The sequence below is a fragment of the Salvelinus alpinus genome, chromosome 2 (genome assembly GCF_045679555.1).
Source record: "Salvelinus alpinus chromosome 2, SLU_Salpinus.1, whole genome shotgun sequence".
NCBI classification, from domain to species: Eukaryota; Metazoa; Chordata; class Actinopteri; order Salmoniformes; family Salmonidae; genus Salvelinus; species Salvelinus alpinus.
This window is the reverse complement of record NC_092087.1, coordinates 34,726,782-34,745,446: the sequence shown is the minus strand read 5'-3', so window position 1 is coordinate 34,745,446 and position 18,665 is coordinate 34,726,782. Positions and strand designations below refer to the sequence as shown.

Here is an 18,665-nt window from a genome sequence, read left to right as displayed (position 1 = left end):
GGACATGTGCGCTCCACATGGCTAGCCAAAGTTGCTAATTCGACAGAAGAAATGGACATTCTAAAACAAAACAACGATTTATTCTGGAACTAGGACTCCTTGCACTACATTCTGATGGAAGATCATCAAAGGTAAGAGAATATTTATGATGTTATTTAGTATTTTTGTGGTTTATGTTGGCTCCAACAAGGCGGAGAATTGCTGGGCGCTGTCTCACAATATTGCATGCTGAACGTTGTACTAAAGTTATTTAAAAAAAAATCTAACACAGCGGTTGCATTAAGAACCAGTATCTTTCATTTGCTGTACAACATGTATTTTTTTGTAAAGTTTATGATGAGTTTTTTGGTTAGATTACGTGACTGTCCAAAATTTCTCCGGACAATTTGGTGCATTATGGCTACGTATTCACAATATAAAACCACGATTTGTAGCTCTAAATATGCACATTTTCAAACAAAACATAAATGTATTGTATAACATGATGTTATAAGACTGTCATCTGATGAAGTTGTTCAAAGGTTAGTGATAAATGTTATCTCTATTTGTGGGTTTTGTGAAAGCTATGTTGGCGGTGAATAAATGGCGTTGTGTGTTTGGCTATTATGGTGAGCTAATATACATATATATTGTGTTTTCGCTGTAAAACATTTAAAAAATCGGAAACGATGGCTGGATTCACAAGATGTTTATCTTTCATTTGCTGTATTGGACTTGTGATTTCATGAAATTATATGATATCCCTGTCGCGCTAGGCTAGGCTAGTCAGCTTTTTTGATGAGGATGATCCTGGATCCGGGAGGGGGGGTCCGGAAGCAGTTTGGGTACCCCCAATAAGTACAAATCTTTATATGAGACCACTACAGTGATGCACATCTTGGTGCATAGTGATTATATTGCAGAATCAGAACACTGTTGGACAGCTTTCAAAGAAGAATAGAGTGGACAGACATAATCCTACAAGTGATGAATACGTGCAGTAGCAGATGGGTTACAAGGCACTGTCACTTGACCAGTAACCAAAGTTACAACGCCAATACCCCGCCAACAATGTCCTTCTCACGCATATGTCCTTGGTTGTAATGCTCAACAGCTTTAAGTAGTGCAAAGAAGAAAGCGCTTTATCTCACAGTTGCATCAGCTAATATATACACAAATAAAACAGTATCTGTTGTTTCACACAGCTAAAATGGAAGGACAGAAAACACTGAAAATTGTACACACAGATGTGGTCTGTATTCAACCGACTCAGTGTTCCATGTTACCAAACCAGAGTGACCGTGCATGTCATTTTAAATGCACCGGTAATACATACAGATTATTTACCCTCTGTAATATTCATCGGCAGGTGGAACTAAAAAACAACATTACTCAACTGAATAACAACTCTCCTTATGGAGTAGACCTTCAATGTGATGGTGACATGAAACAGGCAAGTATGGATGCAGAGAACAGACAGAAGGACAACATGGTGATCAGGAACGTTAAGTGAAAAACAGATTCACGTCACACAAACAGGGATACTAGTTACTACTAGTAATAACAATACTAAAATCAGCCAACTACTGTATTTTAAAAAATCACTTCAATAAACTTAATTCCACATTGTTTAGACCAGGAATGGAGAAATAGCAATGCACTATTGTCCTTTTAAGTCTGATAAGACTCCTACAATGCAAAACATTCCAGTGTTATTACCATATTACCATGTGAGACTCAATCAAAACCAGTGCCAGATTGGATCGTCACTCTTCTGGTTACACATACCTTTCTGTATCTTACACTTCTAAATGTTGTTAGTGAAGATAATTGCATTTCTGTACTGTACATGCACACATATACAGTATATGATTTTCTTTGTATAGTACGTCTGCCCTTTAGTCTATTTAAAAAATCTATTTAAGCCAGTTAAGAACAAATTCTTATTTACAATGACGGCCTTGGAACAGTGGGTTAACTGCCTTGTTCAGGGGCAGAATGACAGATTTTTACCTTGTCCGCTCTGGGATTTGATCTATCAACCGTTCGGTTACTGGCCCAACGCTCTAACCACTAGGCTACCTGCCGCCCCAATACAGTACAGTCAGTACAGGTACTCATATTTTCAATCAAACCTCAGTTCTGTTTCAGAGGAAGAGAGTCAGAGATCAGTAAAATGACAAGCTGGTAGGTAACATCTATATGGGTATACACATGGTCCAGCAGGAAACGTGACAATGTCTTTAAATGGAACATTGAGGTTGAGTCTTTCTAGTGTGGAGGCCATTTCTCCCTGTTCCCTTGGCTGGAATGTAATTATTTGAGAAGAGCGACATCAATGCAGACAGAAAATATAAATCTCAATTACAACAATCCCCTTCCCTACACAATCAATTGGCACAATAATAAAGATCTATAAAACTACAAATAAAACATCAGAAAAATGTCTATTCTACTGGAGAGTGGGAATTAAAACCGACGTGTATATATATCTCAAGCAGACAGCAGAGTTTAGGTGCTGTACTTTCAATTGGTCATTGATGACCAGTGGGGTCCTGTATGTTGTTTTCTTAAGAGTGTGTATTTACAGAACTAATGGTGAAACTAAACACACAAAACAGCAAGTGAAACAGGGTAACACCTACTGTAGAAAATGAAGGAATAGGAGCTTAATTTGAAACTTTTTTTTTTTTTTTAAGTGAAGTGTCTCTAAAAAAACAAAATATATATTTCATTATCTTCTGGTCATCCAGGCCTTGTCCAAGTCAAGGAGTGCAGAGTTGTGGTCCGTTCATGCAAGCTAATACCTATGAATACCAAAAATGAAATTTAACATATTAGTCAAATGTATGTACTGAAGTTATTAAAACCTTCACTTAACTTGATTGGACCAATAAGAGCATTTGTTGTGGCTGTGGGGATGAAATGCATAAATGAAGATAAATCTGATATTTTGGTGACATTTAAAGGGATGTTAGCAGGGACATTTGTACCTGTAGTAGTTGGGTTTGAATGGGCCATTCTTGTTGAGGCCCAGGTACTTGGCCTGCTCATCTGAGAGCTCCGTTAGGTGGGCATCAAAGGTGGGCAGGTGCAGGCTGGCAACATACTCATCTGAGACAATCACAACACACATACAATTATAGAAGTAATAAGCAATGTTTTTATAATTGTATTCAACAAATATTTGTGTCTGTATGCTTGAATACCAAATAAAAGTTACAGAATTGATTTGTAATGTCTCATTCACATCACCAGATGGCATAAGTAGGGCCTCAGAGATGGGTGAAAGTGGTTTGCACAGCTTGTCCAAAACAAGCATTTGTGAAACAGTATTATGTCCACAGAGACAGGGATAAAACAGCTAAAGCAGGAATTGTGTTGTGTAGCTAGCTAGACCATAACATAATTATAACTACCACTACAGACATTATTTATCTGTATTTTCTTGTAACGCGCCAAACATGGCAGGGTATAAGGGCTGTCCATTACTCACCCATCTTCTTGGGAAGCAAGTAGACATCCTGTTTGTAGCGGCCCTCTGGAGCATTGTACAGCTCAATAAGAGCCAGAGCCTGTTGGAGAAATGAAGCACAATACACAATCATTAGTATACACACAATCTCAAGAATAGATGGGTCGTTACAACAATTAGATGCCTTTTGATTAGTGTAACTACTTTTGATCTCACGTTATTTTAACCGTGTCATAAAGAAACATGTTCAACATCATAAAAAAACACGTTATTTTATTAAATGTTTTTGTAGTCGTTTCTCTATAATACTACTAGTCACCTAGCAATTTTATGAAGTTGGCTTTAGCTAGCCCAGATAGCCTGAAATGGCTTCTTGGTAGCTAGTTATCAATCAACTTAGAGTAACTAGCTTGTCTAACTATCTTAGCTGGCATGCCTGCTGGCAAGGTTGGTAGACTTTAGAAAAGTAAGCAATTACTACATGTACTGAAGACTCACATTCCTTTCAATCTTTTACCCCTCGTTTACCATAGATGCAGAGATGCAGAGAAGCATATATTGTTTATTTAAACAAATTACCATCAGACAGGAGGATACAGACAGCTCAAGAGGTATGCTTAGATATACAGAAAATATATATATTTTTACATATGATTATGGCTTTAGATTGCAGGAAAAAGCTATAACTTCCAGACGGGGGGCCGAGCCCCTCTCCTGACCACACACCCAGACATCCTAACGTACCTTGTGCCCCTTCCGATTTTTGGGGTGCATGTGTAACACAGGTCAACTAATGTTGAACACTTATCGTTACTAGTGAGATTCCAGTAACCAATCATATTATACTATATTGCTATTGATGTTTAAGTTGACAGCTATTACAAATCAGCTGTCAGAAGCTGCATGACAGGCAGTTTATTTTGAGCCAATCAAAACTCAATATTCTCTTTGTCCCTCTCCTAACCTCACGTTATACACCAGTCGGCGCCAACATACTGAAAAAAAAGAGCTAGAACGGAACATGAAGAGCTACTGCCATTCCATGGAAGAAAAACTAAGTTAAAAATCATTGAGAAGTTGTATGAAACTGAACTAAAAAGAGAGAACTGGATATTAACACTCACTTATCTATACAAACGTGCTGTGAAGGGATTGAGGGAAAGATTGACGCCAGGATTTGGTCAGGTTTTTTGAGTATGGATTCAGTTCCACCAAAGATGGCGAGCTGCCGAACCCAGGACATCGATAAGAAGATTTGCATGCAAAAATCTGCACTGCCATACTACGGTGTGATAGGATTTTTCTTGCAAGACATCATTGCATCATACAGTGCAGTGGGATTGTTATAAGCACATGCTACACTTAAACACCTTACAGTGTTTATTGATAGGCACAGTCACTCACATTGATTCCATCTTAGTGATTTATAAGTCAGTATTGGGAATTGGTTTGTGTTCTGTGGATTCATGTTTATTGTATTGCTATTGAACATTGACATCAGAGATCCTCAGATTAAGATAGAGTTGGGTGCACCCTAGTAAACTATAGGCAGGATATATGGCCGATATCTAAGTCTATTGTACTATTGATGTATTTCATTCATATCGAGCTCTGTCACGACTTCCGCCGAAGTCGGGTCCTCTCCTTGTTCGGGCGGCGCTCGACGTCGCCGGTCTTCTAGCCATCATCGATCCACTTTTCATTTGTTTTGTCTTGTTTTCCTCACACCTGGTTTCAATCCCCTCATTTACTTGTTGTGTATTTAACCCTCTGTTCCCCCCATGTCTTTGTGTGGGATTGTTTATTGTAGTGCTTGTGCACGTTCCCCGTGAGCGCACAACGGGTTATTTTGTGCCCATTTATCTTGTTGTTCTGGTTGCCGTTGGTTTTGCTTAATAAATCTCCGGTTATTACCCAGTTCTGCTCTCCTGCGCCTGACTTCTCTGCCGCCAATTACGCACCCCGCTACAGAATCCCACACCACATATGGAGTCAGCAGGAGCAGGTGCCCCTGGAATAGGGGTGGAGGAGAGCGTCCGGGAGCACGCGGCGATGATCCACCATCTCGGCGCCGCCATGGACCGCATTGTCCAAACCATGGACCGCTGGGAGAGACAGGGAGTTCCTCCAGCACCTCCACCAGCACAACTGGGGCCTCCACTACTAACCCCCTCTTCACCCGGTCCCAGTGGGATTCGTCTCGCCCTTGCCCGGGAGTACGACGGGATGGCTGCACGCTGCCAGGGTTTCCTGTTGCAGCTCGACCTCTACCTGGCAACCGTCCACCCGGCTCCTTCAGGCCGTGAGAAGGTGTCCGCCCTCGTCTCGTGCCTCTCTGGGAAAGCCTTGGAGTGGGCCAACGCCGTGTGGGGAGAAGGAGAAGCGGCGCTGGACCATTTCGAACGTCTCTTCCATCTGAGGCAAGGGACGAGGAGCGCCCAGGAGTTCGCCATGGCTTTTCAGACCCTGGCCGCCGGGATGGAACGATAGGGCCCTGATCGACCACTACCGCAGCAGTTTGCGAGAGGACGTCCGTCGGGAGTTGGCATGCAGGGACACCACCCTCACCTTACGACCAGCTGGTGGACCTGTCCATTCGGCTGGATAACCTGCTGGCTACCCGCGGACGTCCAGATCGGGTTCTGTCGGTTCCGGCACCGCCGCTCCGGTGCCCATGGAGCTGGGAGGTGCGTAGGGAGACTGGAGGAGGTTCCGTCTCGTGCACCATCTGTGGCCGCAGAGGTCACACTGCCAGTCCATGCCGGGTTGGTGCCTCTGGGGAAAGAGGCAGCAGGCAGGGCACTCTGGCGTCATCCCAGGTGACCCGGCACCATTCTCACCCAGAGCCCTCTGTTGCACACGTTTTTGTATGTTAATTTTCTTGAGTTTTCCCCGCATAAGGCGCTTGTCGATTCAGGCGCAGCTGGGAATTTTATAGACAGATCGTTCGCCCTTAGTTTAGGGATCCCCATTGTTCCCGTGGCTGTGCCCTTCCCCGTTCATGCCTTAGTCGACCATTAGGGTCAGGGTTGATTAGGGAGGCCACCGCTCCTCTGGGTATGGTGACGCAGGGGGGTCACAAGGAAAGAATCAGTCTCTTCCTCAGTGACTGTCCTGCGTTTCCCGTGGTGCTAGGCCTACCCTGGTTAGCGTGTCATGACCCCACTGTTTCTTGGCAAAGGAGGGCACTCACGGGGTGGTCGCGAGAGTGCCCGGGGTGGTGTTTAGGTGTTTCCGTTGGTATTACTACGGTGGAAAGTCCAGACCAGGTCTCCACCGTGCGCATTCCCCCTTAATATGCCGATTTGGCTCTTGCCATCTCCAAAATTACCACCCCACCGACGGGGCGAATGTGCGAAAAATCTCCTGGTAGACGCTTCACTTCCCAGGAGTCACGTGTATCCCCTGTCACAGGCGGAGACGGCGGCTATGGAAACATATGTCTCCGAATCCCTGCGTCAGGTGTACATTCGGTCCTTCACTTCACCCGCCTCCTCAAGTTTATTTTTTGTGAAGGAGGGAGGTCTGCGCCCGTGTATTGACTATCGAGGTCTACCGCTCATCGCCACAGCGATTGAGTCAATGCACAGGGCGTGCTTCTTCACCAAATTAGATCTCAGGAGCGCTTACAACCTGCTGCATATCCGGGAGGGAGACGAGTGGAAGATGGCGTTCAGTACCACCTCAGGGCATTATGAGTACCTCGTCATGCCGTACGGGTTGATGAATGCTCCATCAGTCTTCCAAGCCTTTGTAGATGAGATTTTCAGGGACCTGCACGGGCAGTGTATAGTGGTGTATATTGATGACATTCTGATATACTCCAAATTAGCCGAGCATGTGTCCCTGCAGCGCAGGGTGCTTGGTCGACTGTTGGAGCATGACCTGTACGTCAAGGCTGAGAAATGCCTGTTCTTCTAGGAGTCCATCTCCTTCCTAGGGTACCGCATTTCCACCTCGGGGGTGGAGATGGAGAGTGACCGCATTTCAGCCGTGCGTAATTGGCCGACTCCCACCACGGTAAAGGAAGTGCAGCGGTTCCTAGGGTTAGCCAATTACTACCGGAGGTTTATCCGGGGTTTTGGTCAGGTAGCGGCTCCCATTACCTCACTGCTGAAGGGGGGCCCGGTACGTTTGCAGTGGTCGGCTGAGGCGGACAGGGCTTTTGGTCACCTGAGGGCTCTGTTTACCTCGGCTCCCGTGCTGGCCCATCCGGATCCCTCTTTGGCTTTCATAGTGGAGGTGGACGCGTCTGAGGCTGGGATAGGAGCCGTGCTCTCTCAGCGCTCGGGTACGCCACCGAAGCTCCGCCCCTGTGCCTTTTTCTCGAAGAAGCTCAGCCCGGCGGAGCGAAACTATGACGTGGGGGACCGGGAGCTGTTGGCTGTCGTCAAGGCTCTGAATGCGTGGAGACATTGGCTTGAGGGCGTTAAACACCCTTTTCTCATCTGGACTGCTTGGACCAGTTGTGTGGTTTTCATTTCACCCTGTTCCAATAGAGTTTAAGCTTGAACATACAGTAGCCCATAGCGTTAAGCAATTGTTACACATAATGCCCCTGGATGGGGGTAACTTGTTGTTGCACAAGGTGCTTAAGTTCAGAATGGCTGTCAGTCAAAACCCATACAGAGTTTTGAAGCAGAGACCCTGAACTCTTACATCATGTATAGCATGTTACTGTACAGCCACTGCATTCCAATTTAGGTGCTTATCAGTGTCCAAATCTGCCATTTTCAAACTGTATACGGGTATGAGTGTACAGGGCTACATGAAAAAATTACTACAGTAAGTGTCAAATAAAGTACCAGGGTTGACGACTTAATCTTAAATCAGCCATGAATCCCCTTGTGACAGGGGGAATGGAAGCTTGTTGTGTGCAAAAGGGAGGGGCAATTGAATGTAAGCTTCACAATTTTTGTTTTTATTGCTAAAACATTTCTAGCCTCTATCTGTGGCAAAGGGAAAGGGGGATACCTGGGGTAACAGGGTTGATGTGTTGTGCTCTAACAATAAACATCAGAAAATGGCCATAAAGAATAGAACCAGCTCACTTGCTTTTACACTATGATCTATTATTACATGTTCAATGTTCCTTTTGAAAAAGTTTTTTAAAGGAACAGTTTCACCATATTAAAACGAGAGTTCTGTGCATGTAACAGGGTTTAGCTTAAAATTAGGGACAGGGTTGTTTTTTTTTTACCTTAAAATGAATCACTAATCACATTTTTTTTAAAGTTATCTTCAGAAATGACCTTGTCAGAGCAACAAAAATAATTAGGGCTTTACAATGATGGTGAATAATGTTGGGATTAAGTGGGTTAAAAACTTCCTAGTAGTCACTGAGGATGCTATATACAGCTGCAATATGTAACTTTTTGGGATACCTGACCAAATTCACGTAGAAAAGTGAGTTATAGATCTGTCATTCTCATTGAAAGCAAGTCTAAAAAGGGTTTCTATGTGCGTTATTTATATGCTTCCCGTTCTTAATTAAGTATTTTACTTTCGGGTTTGTACACCAGCGTCAAACAGCTGAAAATAAAAAATATTATTTTAGGTTATGGAAAATATATTTCACAGCGGTTTAGATGGTACAGGCGTGGCCATGCACACCTCCAACTCAATCATCAAGTTTGCAGACGATACTACAGTGGTAGGCTTGATTACCAACATGACGAGACGGCCTACAGGGAGGAAGTGAGGGCCCTCGGAGTGTGGTGTCAGGAAAATAACCTCACACTCAACGTCAACAAAACAAAGGAGATGATCGTGGACTTCAGGAAACAGCAGAGGGAGCACCCCCCTATCCACATCGACAGGACAGTAGTGGAGAAGGTGGAAAGTTTTAAGTTCCTCGGCGTACACATCACGGACAAACTGAAATGGTCCACCCACACAGACAGCGTGGTGAAAAAGGCGCAACAGCGCCTCTTCAACCTCAGGAGGCTCAAGAAATGTGTCACCAAAAACACTCACAAACTTTTACAGATGCACAATCGAGAGCATCCTGTCGGGCTGTATCACCGCCTGGTACGGCAACTGCTCCGCCCACAACCGTAAGGCTCTCCAGAGGGTAGTGAGGTCTGCACAACGCATCACCGGGAGCAAACTACCTGCCCTCCAGGACACCTACACCACCCGATGTCACAGGAAGGCCATAAAGATCATCAAGGACAACAACCACCCAAGCCACTGCCTGTTCACCCCGCTATCATCCAGAAGGCGAGGTCAGTACAGGTGCATCAAAGCAGGGACCGAGAGACTGAAAAACAGCTTCTAAATTCAGGCTGTAACAACAAAATGTGGATAAAGTCTAGGGGTATGAATACTTTCTGAAGGCAGTGTAAACCCACAGACTGCTATCTGCAGCACTACTCTAGCTGCTTGTTAGCTACTGTGGGGAGTGTCTGTATTACCTGGGTCGTGGCTGTGATTGACAGGACGAAGGTAGGAACTGTGGAGCAGCTGAGGTTCAGAAGACGACCCTGAGGGAGAGAAACTTCTTATTTGCTATGTGGGAGTATATGTGCGTATATGTGTGTGTGTGTGTGCGTATGTGTGTGTGTGTAACTTCCCACCTCGGCCAGCAGGATGACCCTCTTGCCATCAGGCCAGATGACATGGTCCACCTGAGAGCGCACTCTCTCCCAGGTCAACTCTGGGGTCCGCAGGCTCGCCTGAGGAGCAGGCCACACAGATCAGCAGACCAACACACTATGCACTCTCAAGCACACTACTAAAAGTCTTAATATGCAGTACATTTTAAACAATCATGAACTTCATATTCCCTGGAAAGGCTCCGTTGATTTTTACGTTCTACTGTAGTAACGAATTGTGTTGTGTTAAAGTTCCTCACCACGTCAATCTCAGTGTTGGAGTGTCCCATGTTGCACACGATGGAGCCGTTCTTCATACGGTCCAGCTGGTCCCTGGTCACCACGTTCTTATTCCCTAGGAGACCACAGGAAAAACACCAGTCTAAAACCTCCATCTACATAGAGCTTAGCAGCACAAACTCTCTCGATTAGATGATGCAAAGGGCCATGTATGCATGTCAATGCATTTATTGATTGTGACAGGCATGTACTGGAAGCCCATAGATTAATGTATTTCCATATAAAAGCAGTCCCCTGTACAGAAAGTTGATTACATAAGGTAGTTTGATGTTGTTTACCAGTGCATGTGATGATGATGTCCACCTGACGGATGACCTCATTAAGCTTGACCACCCTGAAGCCATCCATGCTGTTCAAACACATGGGGAGAGACTGGTTAGTAAGAACAGATGGTTGTAGACAGGTGCTCTGCCTACAGTAGAGTTGGTTAGTACTGGTCTACGAGTGCCATTCAAAAACTCTTTTGTTTTATTTAAAAGGTTTAATACGCTGCCATCTAGTTTCTATCGTGTTATCCTAATGATGAAAGCCAGTTCAGGTTTTCGGGTTTATATTTTGATGGAGAATTTCTGTTTCAAAGGTTTATCTTAGAGCAGGACAGAGAGACTCCTCTGTCCAGAGGGTTTTGTGGTCTAATTCATGGTGTCATTTCTGTGGGTCAGCAGTGCCCTACATTTGGCACTTTCTGCTTCCTACTTCCAGTTTCCTGTTACTCACCAGGCCTGCAGGGAGCAAATGGGATCAATCTCTGTGACGTAGACAATGGATCCCATGGCTTTCAGTGCGGCAGTGCAACCTTTCCCAACCTGCAGGGAGAGCATATCGCATTAGAATAACATAATATGATCACATCACATTGACCTCAATCAACAGAACAGGCCACAATGGACCCTCAAAAGAACATGCATATCAGTAAACCTTGATGTCCACATTATAACTCTATAGAGGCTGATGACTTAAGACTAAATATACAATAACTTAGAATGACCTGTCATTGAACTCTTCAGTATATAAATGTACAAGTATGTACTGTATAGGTGATTATCATTATACAGAGTGCACATATTTTTTATAGCAGGTTTAGCGTAGCCAGCACAAACGCAGTCTATTCAAACATGACTACATATACAATATGAAAACCCTGTGATGGAAATAAAAAATGTGTGCTTTTCTAATAACCAATTTCTGTGTTCATTCAAGTGACTGAACGAATCCTCACTAACAGTATCTGCAATTTGGCAGTACGCCCAAAACCTTGTTTAGAGAAAGGGATATCTCAGTTTCAAGGTCTCAGCTTAGAGAGAAGAAGCATTATGAGGTATTGGTATGTCACATGCATGACCCAGTATTGGTCGATAACATGAATGAAGCAAACGTTAATGATTAATTAATTATGAATAAGCTAAATCATGCTAATATAACTTGTCTGTATATAAGAGAACTAACGGAACTGCCCCGGGGGGGAGCAACTGAACGACATGTGTACTTTGCATTGAGTTAGTTGGAACCTCTCCAGCGCACTGATAAAGAATAATGCATTTCAGATTGACTTCCGAATGTCCCTGTGTAGAATTTCCGCGACACCCCCTTACCTCTCCATAACCACAGACAACCACCTGCTTTCCTCCAAACATCACGTCTGTAGTCCTCTTCAGGCTGCAGACAGAAACATGGAGATAGAGACAGGGGAAACATTAAGATACAGGAAGTTGGCCTTCCTATGTTATGTTGAAACTCCAGGAAGAGTGAAGTGGGCAGTAGCAGTCTATAAAAGCAATTTCCCAGGCCACTGGATCACACAGGCCATGTTGTTAGTCTGATGTATTGGCCTATTGTGTGTGTGTGTGTGTGTGTGTGTGTGTGTGTGTGTGTGTATTTGTATATACATGTGTATATATAACTCACACACACACACACACACACACACATATACAGTACCAGTCAAAAGTTGACACACCTACTCAATCCAGGGTTATTCTTAATTTATACTATTTTCTACATTGCAAAATAATAGTGAAGAAATCAAAGCTATTAAATAACACTTATGGAATCATGTAGTAACCAAAAAAAAGTGTTAATTAAATCAAAATATATTTGAGATTTGAGATTCTTAAAAGTAGCCACCCTTTGCCTTGATATGGTTTGGGATGAGTTGGACCGCAGAGTGAAGGAAAAGCAGCCAACAAGTGCTCAGAATATGTGGGAACTCCTTCAAGACGGTTAGAAAAGCATTCCAGGTGAAGCTGGTTGAGAGAATGCCAAGAGTGCAAAGCTGTCATCAAGGCAAAGGGTGGCTACTTTGAAGAATCTAAAATAGAAAACTTATTTTGATTTGTTTAACACTTTCTTGGTTACTACATGATTCCATATGTGTTATTTCAGATTTTGGATGTCTTCACTATTATTCTACAATGTAGAAAATAGTAAAATAAAAAGCCTTGAATGAGAGCGTTCAAACTTTTGACAGGTACTATATTTGAGATATATATTTACAGTATTTGATCCACAAAAAAAATCAGATACATAGTTAAATATTATATATACAGTTGAAGTCGGAAGTTTACATACACTTAGGTTGGGGTCATTAAAACTCGTTTTTCAACCACTCCACAAATGTCTTGTTAACAAACTATAGTTTTGGCAAGTCGGTTAGGACATCTACTTTGTGCATGACACAAGTCATTTTTCCAACAATTGTTTACAGACAGATTATTTCACTTATAATTCACTGTATCACAATTCCAGTGGGTCAGAAGTTTACATACAGTAAGTTGACTGTGCCTTTAAACAGCTTTTAAAATTCCAGAAAATGGCTTTAGAATCTTCTGATAGGCTAATTGACATCATTTGAGTCAATTGGAGGTGTACTTGTGGATGTATTTCAAGGCCTACCTTCAAACTCAGTGCCTCTTTGCTTGACATCATGGGAAAATCCAAAGAAATCAGCCAAGACCTCAGAAAATAAATTGTAGACCTCCACAAGTATGGTTCATCCTTGGGAGCAATTTCCAAACGCCTGAAGGTACCACGTTCATCTGCACAAGTATAGTATAAACACCATGGGACCACGCAGCCGTCATGCCACTCAGGAAGGAGATGCGTGCTGTCTCCTAGAGATGAACGTACTTTGGTGCGAATAGTGCAAATCAATCCCAGAACAACAGCAAAGGACCTTGTGAAGATGCTGGAGGAAACAGGTACAAAAGTATTTATATCTACAGTAAAACGAGTCTTATATTGACATAACCTGAAAGGCTGCTCAGCAAGAAAGAAGCCACTGCTCCAAAACCACCATAAAAAAGCCAGACTACGGTTTGCAACTGCACATGGGGACATAGATCGTACTTTTTGGAGAAATGTCCTCTGGTCTGATAAAACTAAAATATAACTGTTTGGCCATAATGACCATCGTTATGTTTGGAGGAAAAAGGGGGAGGCTTGCAAGCCGAAGAACACCATCCCATCTGTGAAGCACGGGGTTGGCAGCATGTTGTGAGGATGCTTTGCTGAAGGAGGGACTGGTGCACTTCACAAAAATAGATAGCATCATTAGGCAGGAAAATTATGTAGATATATTGAAGCAACATCTCAAGACATCAGTCAGGAAGTTAAAGCTTGGTCGCAAATGGTTCTTCCAAATGGACAATGACCCTAAGCATACTTCCAAAGTTGTGGCAAAATGGCTTAAGGACAACAAAGTCAAGGTATTGGAGTGGCCATCACTAAGTCCTGACCTCAATCCTATAGAAAATGTGTGGGCAGAACTAAAAAAGCGTGTGCGAGCAAGGAGGCCTACAAACCTGACTCAGTTACACCAGCTCTGTCAGGAATGGGCCAAAATTCACCCAACTTATTGTGGGAAGCTTGTGGAAGGCTACCCGAAACGTTTGACCCAAGTTAAACAATTTAAAGGCAATGCTACCAAATACTAATTGAGTGTATGTAAACGTCTGACCCACTGGGAATGTGATGAAATAAATAAAAGTTGAAATAAATTACTCTCTCTACTATTATTATTTCACATTCTTAAAATAAAGTGGTGATCCCAACTGACCTAAGACAGGGAATTTTTACTAGGATTAAATGTCAGGAATCGTGAAAAATGTAGTTTAAATGTATTTGGTTAAGGTGTATGTAAACTTCCAACTTCAACTGTATGTACAAAGAGCACTGAGGTGTCGTAGCGAGGGAACATTCACTTGTATGCTTGAAAGGTACAGTTAACACCTACCCATCCAAGATAGACTCTCTGCAGCAGTAGAGGTTGTCAAACTTCTGCTTTGTCACAGAGTCATTTACATTCATGGCTGGCACACACAGCTTGCCTGCTTTGGACAGCTGGTACAACCTTTAAGGCAAAGAGAAAGTAACTAAGTAACTAAGCTCAGAGTTACCTGTTGGTCTTATGAACATGTATGATTGAGAATGTATTATAATCAGAAATAAAATCACCTGTGGACCCCAGTCACACTCTCCTCCACAATGCCCCTGATCTTCTTGAAGCTGTTGGGGTATTTCTTATACACCCAGTGAGTCAAGTCCCCTCCGTCATCAAGGATCTACCACAGACACAGCAAGAAGAGATAACATTCTCAACAAACAGTGACAACACGCGAACACATATCAGTAACACAAAATGGTCAACAAAGATGTTTGTCTTGCTGTTAAAGGAGGGTAATAGACAAGAGTTCTATGGGTACCATGTTAGGCTGCCACCCCTCCATGTTGATGCACTTGTTGATACACCACCAGAAGTCATCCTCCGATTCCCCCTTCCAGGCGAAAACAGCCACACCTGCAGAAATGACAAGGTAGTTGGGAGAATAAAATGGGTTGAGAAATTACAATATTTCTCCAGATCAGACGTATGTCGCAACAAATATAAAAGCTAAGGCCCTTTTTAAACAGCAGCACAGGGTCCTGAGCCATTAACAAGTTAAGACCCTTCATTCTAGAGAGAGCAGAACCAATGACGTTTGAACACACGGTGCTTGATGTCCGTATAATCTGTTGTAAAGTCATTAATATAACGACCTGCAGCTTAACTCTAGACATCTGGACCTGCACAACGGTCCAACCACAACACCACAGAGCCTAGAACAGCCCCTGCCTCTGTAGGCTCCACCAGGTAGACTTACATAACCCTGCTCACTAAACACCAGGGCCGGGACGATACTCGTTGGTATCGTGGCAAGGAAACAAAACACAAAGTGGATTCAACTTCTTTAGGAAAACAGCCCTAATGTTGGAAACAAACATTATGTTGTCATCCAGAGTCACATGTATTTATTTTCCAAGCTATAGCACACAATATTTTACATACAGCAGGTTTTTAACGATCAAAGAGTTATGTCTGCTTCGTGTTTTCATTTTTGCCATGGAAAGAATATTGCAATACTGGTATTGTCCCGGCCCTACTAAACACTTCAGCTCTCTACCATTAAAGCCCCCTTCACACCCTCATAAATCACTCAGGAAACGTGTGTCAATAGCAGCCAGAACTACCAGTATTGACATCAGTATTGAACAGTCATGGAGGATTTAAGCTACACTAGTTTATCAGGGATAGCTTCACTGTAGGCCTATTCACCTATACTGGTATGTGTGTCACTATACTGCTATTTGTGTCATGACCAATTGCTGTGAACTGACCTAACCTTTGAATATTTAACATTGTGTTATAAAGCCTGCATTATGATGTTATAAGCATGGCAGAAACAGAGGACCTGAGTAAAGCCCTCCATATGTTTATTTATTTATTTATGTGGATTAGCTTCAGCAGAAACAGTAGCTACTTTTCCTGGGGTCCACAAAAAAAAAAACAATTAACAAAACACTGATAGATCCGGACAGTCACAAATTTAAAATATAAAGATATACAAACAATACAACAACAAAATTTGTGTTTGTCTCCCCTTATAGTCCCCGCTGTTCAATAAGATGTTGTTTAATACGTTTTTTTAAAGGTCATTTTGTTGTTTGCTTGAGTAAATGGAGATGGAAGTGCTGATAGCTACTTTATTGAGGAAAAATGTACTTACTATGACAGTAAAATGTGGTTGTCACGCCGTGCCATCTTAAGATGAATGCACTAACTGTCAGTCTCTCTGGATAAGAGCGTCTGCTAAATGACTAAAATGTTGACATCTTTTTATAACAGACATGAATAATGGGGAGATGAAGAGTGTAAATAATTAAGATACCTTGATATTTAATCTAACGGGGACCAACTGTTTTAAAAATATCGGTAACTTTCATACCGTTTGTTGATCACACATTCCCTACGGAAGCTCTAATATGGGCAGCAAGTACGACAGTGCAGAGAATCGAGGGAAATGTTAGAGGTATTTTGACCTGCATAGGCGAGAGACATGCTTTGATAATGCAACCTATGAAATACAGAATAAAGTTAGGGATTTTAATGTGAGACAGGAGTCAGGATTTGGGGTTTCAGTAGAATTGGGACTAGATAGTCTAACTCTAGGACAGGAGAACATAGCATTTTCCCTCAAGCCTCTCTGAATTGTTAACAGACTTAATGTCTGACAGAGATGTCTATGTAGTGAATTGTGCATAAGCCTATCAAATATGTGACTGTCTGAAGAGTCACGATGACAGCTCAAAGAGGCACACGTTATTTTATAGTCTATACCGTAAGGGTTTGCTGTAGGGTTTATCAAGTACATTTGGGTCAGCAGTGTCAATTATGCGTCTGCTTTGAATCTATGGTGACTTTGTGTGAAGTAAATACGCTGGACTAAAGGCTTCCATGTGAAAACCTGTTTGGATAATGTGCCATTTTATTTTTTGCTAATCTTTTGCTGCGCATGTTGTATATTTTGTGGCATTGCATTAGTGCCGACATTGGGGAAAATGTCAGTAATTTCCAGGTCGTCATTACATTTGTCTGGAAATGTGAATTGATCCCGGTTACCCATGGTAATCCCTACTTGGTGGCCAACAGCAGCACCCCAAAAGAAGAGGTTTTAGATGAGGCAAGTGACTTTGCAACTAAAACAGTTCAACAACATTTGACATGAGATCCTCTCTAAGCTTTACGGGAATATGGCTCTGAATATATACAACACCCCCATAGGCATTCCTGTCTTTTATGTAGATATACAAGGATATGTCTGTTCTTTAAACCAAGAGGGGATAATAAGCTAGGTCTTTTGTCTCTAAAGCTGTTATCCTGTGATTTTTAGGAGAGGATCAGACATCAGGTGATAACTGCAGCAGGACAGAAGGCCTTCTGGTCATTTCCACCCCAGAGAGAGCAGAGCAGGCAGGCCGAAACAGAAGCTGCCAGAGAACAGCTCCATAAAGACCAACTGTTTATTAGAAATAGATACTGTGACAGATGTCGCTTTACACAATGATGTGGGAAAGGGAGGGCTTACGTAAAAAAAAAAAATACAAAAAAAAAAGTGGTACACAAAAAAAAAACTATCCTAAGCCCTGCTATTGAATTGGAGGTGGGGAGATTTTGAAAGCTCTATGATTCTTCTGCCATGCTACTCGTCCCATATGACCATACAGCTAGAAACACGCTATACAGTACCTGGGCTTAGGACCTCTATTCTACTGACAGTTTTTTCTTAGTTAACCTCCTATCTAGTCCTCGAATCCCTGCATCTTTCTCTGTGTCTGTAAGTACAGTGCATTTGAAAAGTATTCAGACCCCTTGACTTTTTCCACTTTGTTACATTACAGCCTTATTGAAAACGTATATCTACACACAGTACCCCATAATGACAAAGCGAACACAGGTTTAGAATATTTTCAAACAGAAATACCTTATTTACATAACTATTCAGACCCTTTGCTATGAGACTCAAAATTGAGCTTAGCTGCATCCTGTTTCCATTGATCGTCCTTGATGTTTCTACAACTTGTTTGGAGTCCACCTGTGGTAAATTCAATTGATTGGACATGATTTGGAAAGGCACACACCTGTCTATATAAAGGTCCTACAGTTGACAGTGCATGTCAGAGCAAAAACCAAGACATGAGGTCAAAGGAATTGTCCGTAGAGCTTCGAGACAGGATTGATGGGAGAACCTTCCAGAAGGACAACCATCTCTGCAGCATTCCACCAATCAGGCCTTTATGGTAGAGTGGCCAGACGGAAGCCACTCCTCAGTAAAATGCACATGACAGCCCACTTGGAGTTTGCCAAAAGGCACCTAAAGGACTCTCAGACCATGAGAAACAAGATGTTCTGGTCTGATGAAACCAAGATTGAACCCTTTGGCCTGAATGCCAAGTGTCACATCTGGAGGAAACCTGGCACCATCCCTACAGTGAAGCATGGT

The 18,665-nt window shown here is 42.7% G+C and overlaps 1 protein-coding gene across 2 annotated transcripts in view; it reads right to left on the bottom strand.

The window, feature by feature from the left end:
• Positions 1 to 1,100: 1,100 nt before the first annotated feature.
• The window catches only part of LOC139559456 (S-adenosylhomocysteine hydrolase-like protein 1), a 62,425-nt gene continuing 44,860 nt past the window's right edge, over positions 1,101 to 18,665 (bottom strand). For both annotated transcript variants that reach the window (XM_071375507.1, XM_071375508.1), the window contains exons 6-17: positions 15,051 to 15,145; positions 14,803 to 14,909; positions 14,582 to 14,698; positions 11,943 to 12,006; positions 11,068 to 11,156; positions 10,629 to 10,699; positions 10,311 to 10,405; positions 10,033 to 10,131; positions 9,871 to 9,939; positions 3,476 to 3,554; positions 2,973 to 3,093; positions 1,101 to 2,786 (exon numbers count right to left, since the gene is read on the bottom strand). In XM_071375507.1, the coding sequence (XP_071231608.1) occupies positions 2,780 to 2,786; positions 2,973 to 3,093; positions 3,476 to 3,554; positions 9,871 to 9,939; positions 10,033 to 10,131; positions 10,311 to 10,405; positions 10,629 to 10,699; positions 11,068 to 11,156; positions 11,943 to 12,006; positions 14,582 to 14,698; positions 14,803 to 14,909; positions 15,051 to 15,145 (1,013 nt within the window). In that variant the 3' untranslated portion in view covers positions 1,101 to 2,779. The remainder of the gene's footprint in view (positions 2,787 to 2,972; positions 3,094 to 3,475; positions 3,555 to 9,870; positions 9,940 to 10,032; positions 10,132 to 10,310; positions 10,406 to 10,628; positions 10,700 to 11,067; positions 11,157 to 11,942; positions 12,007 to 14,581; positions 14,699 to 14,802; positions 14,910 to 15,050; positions 15,146 to 18,665) is intronic.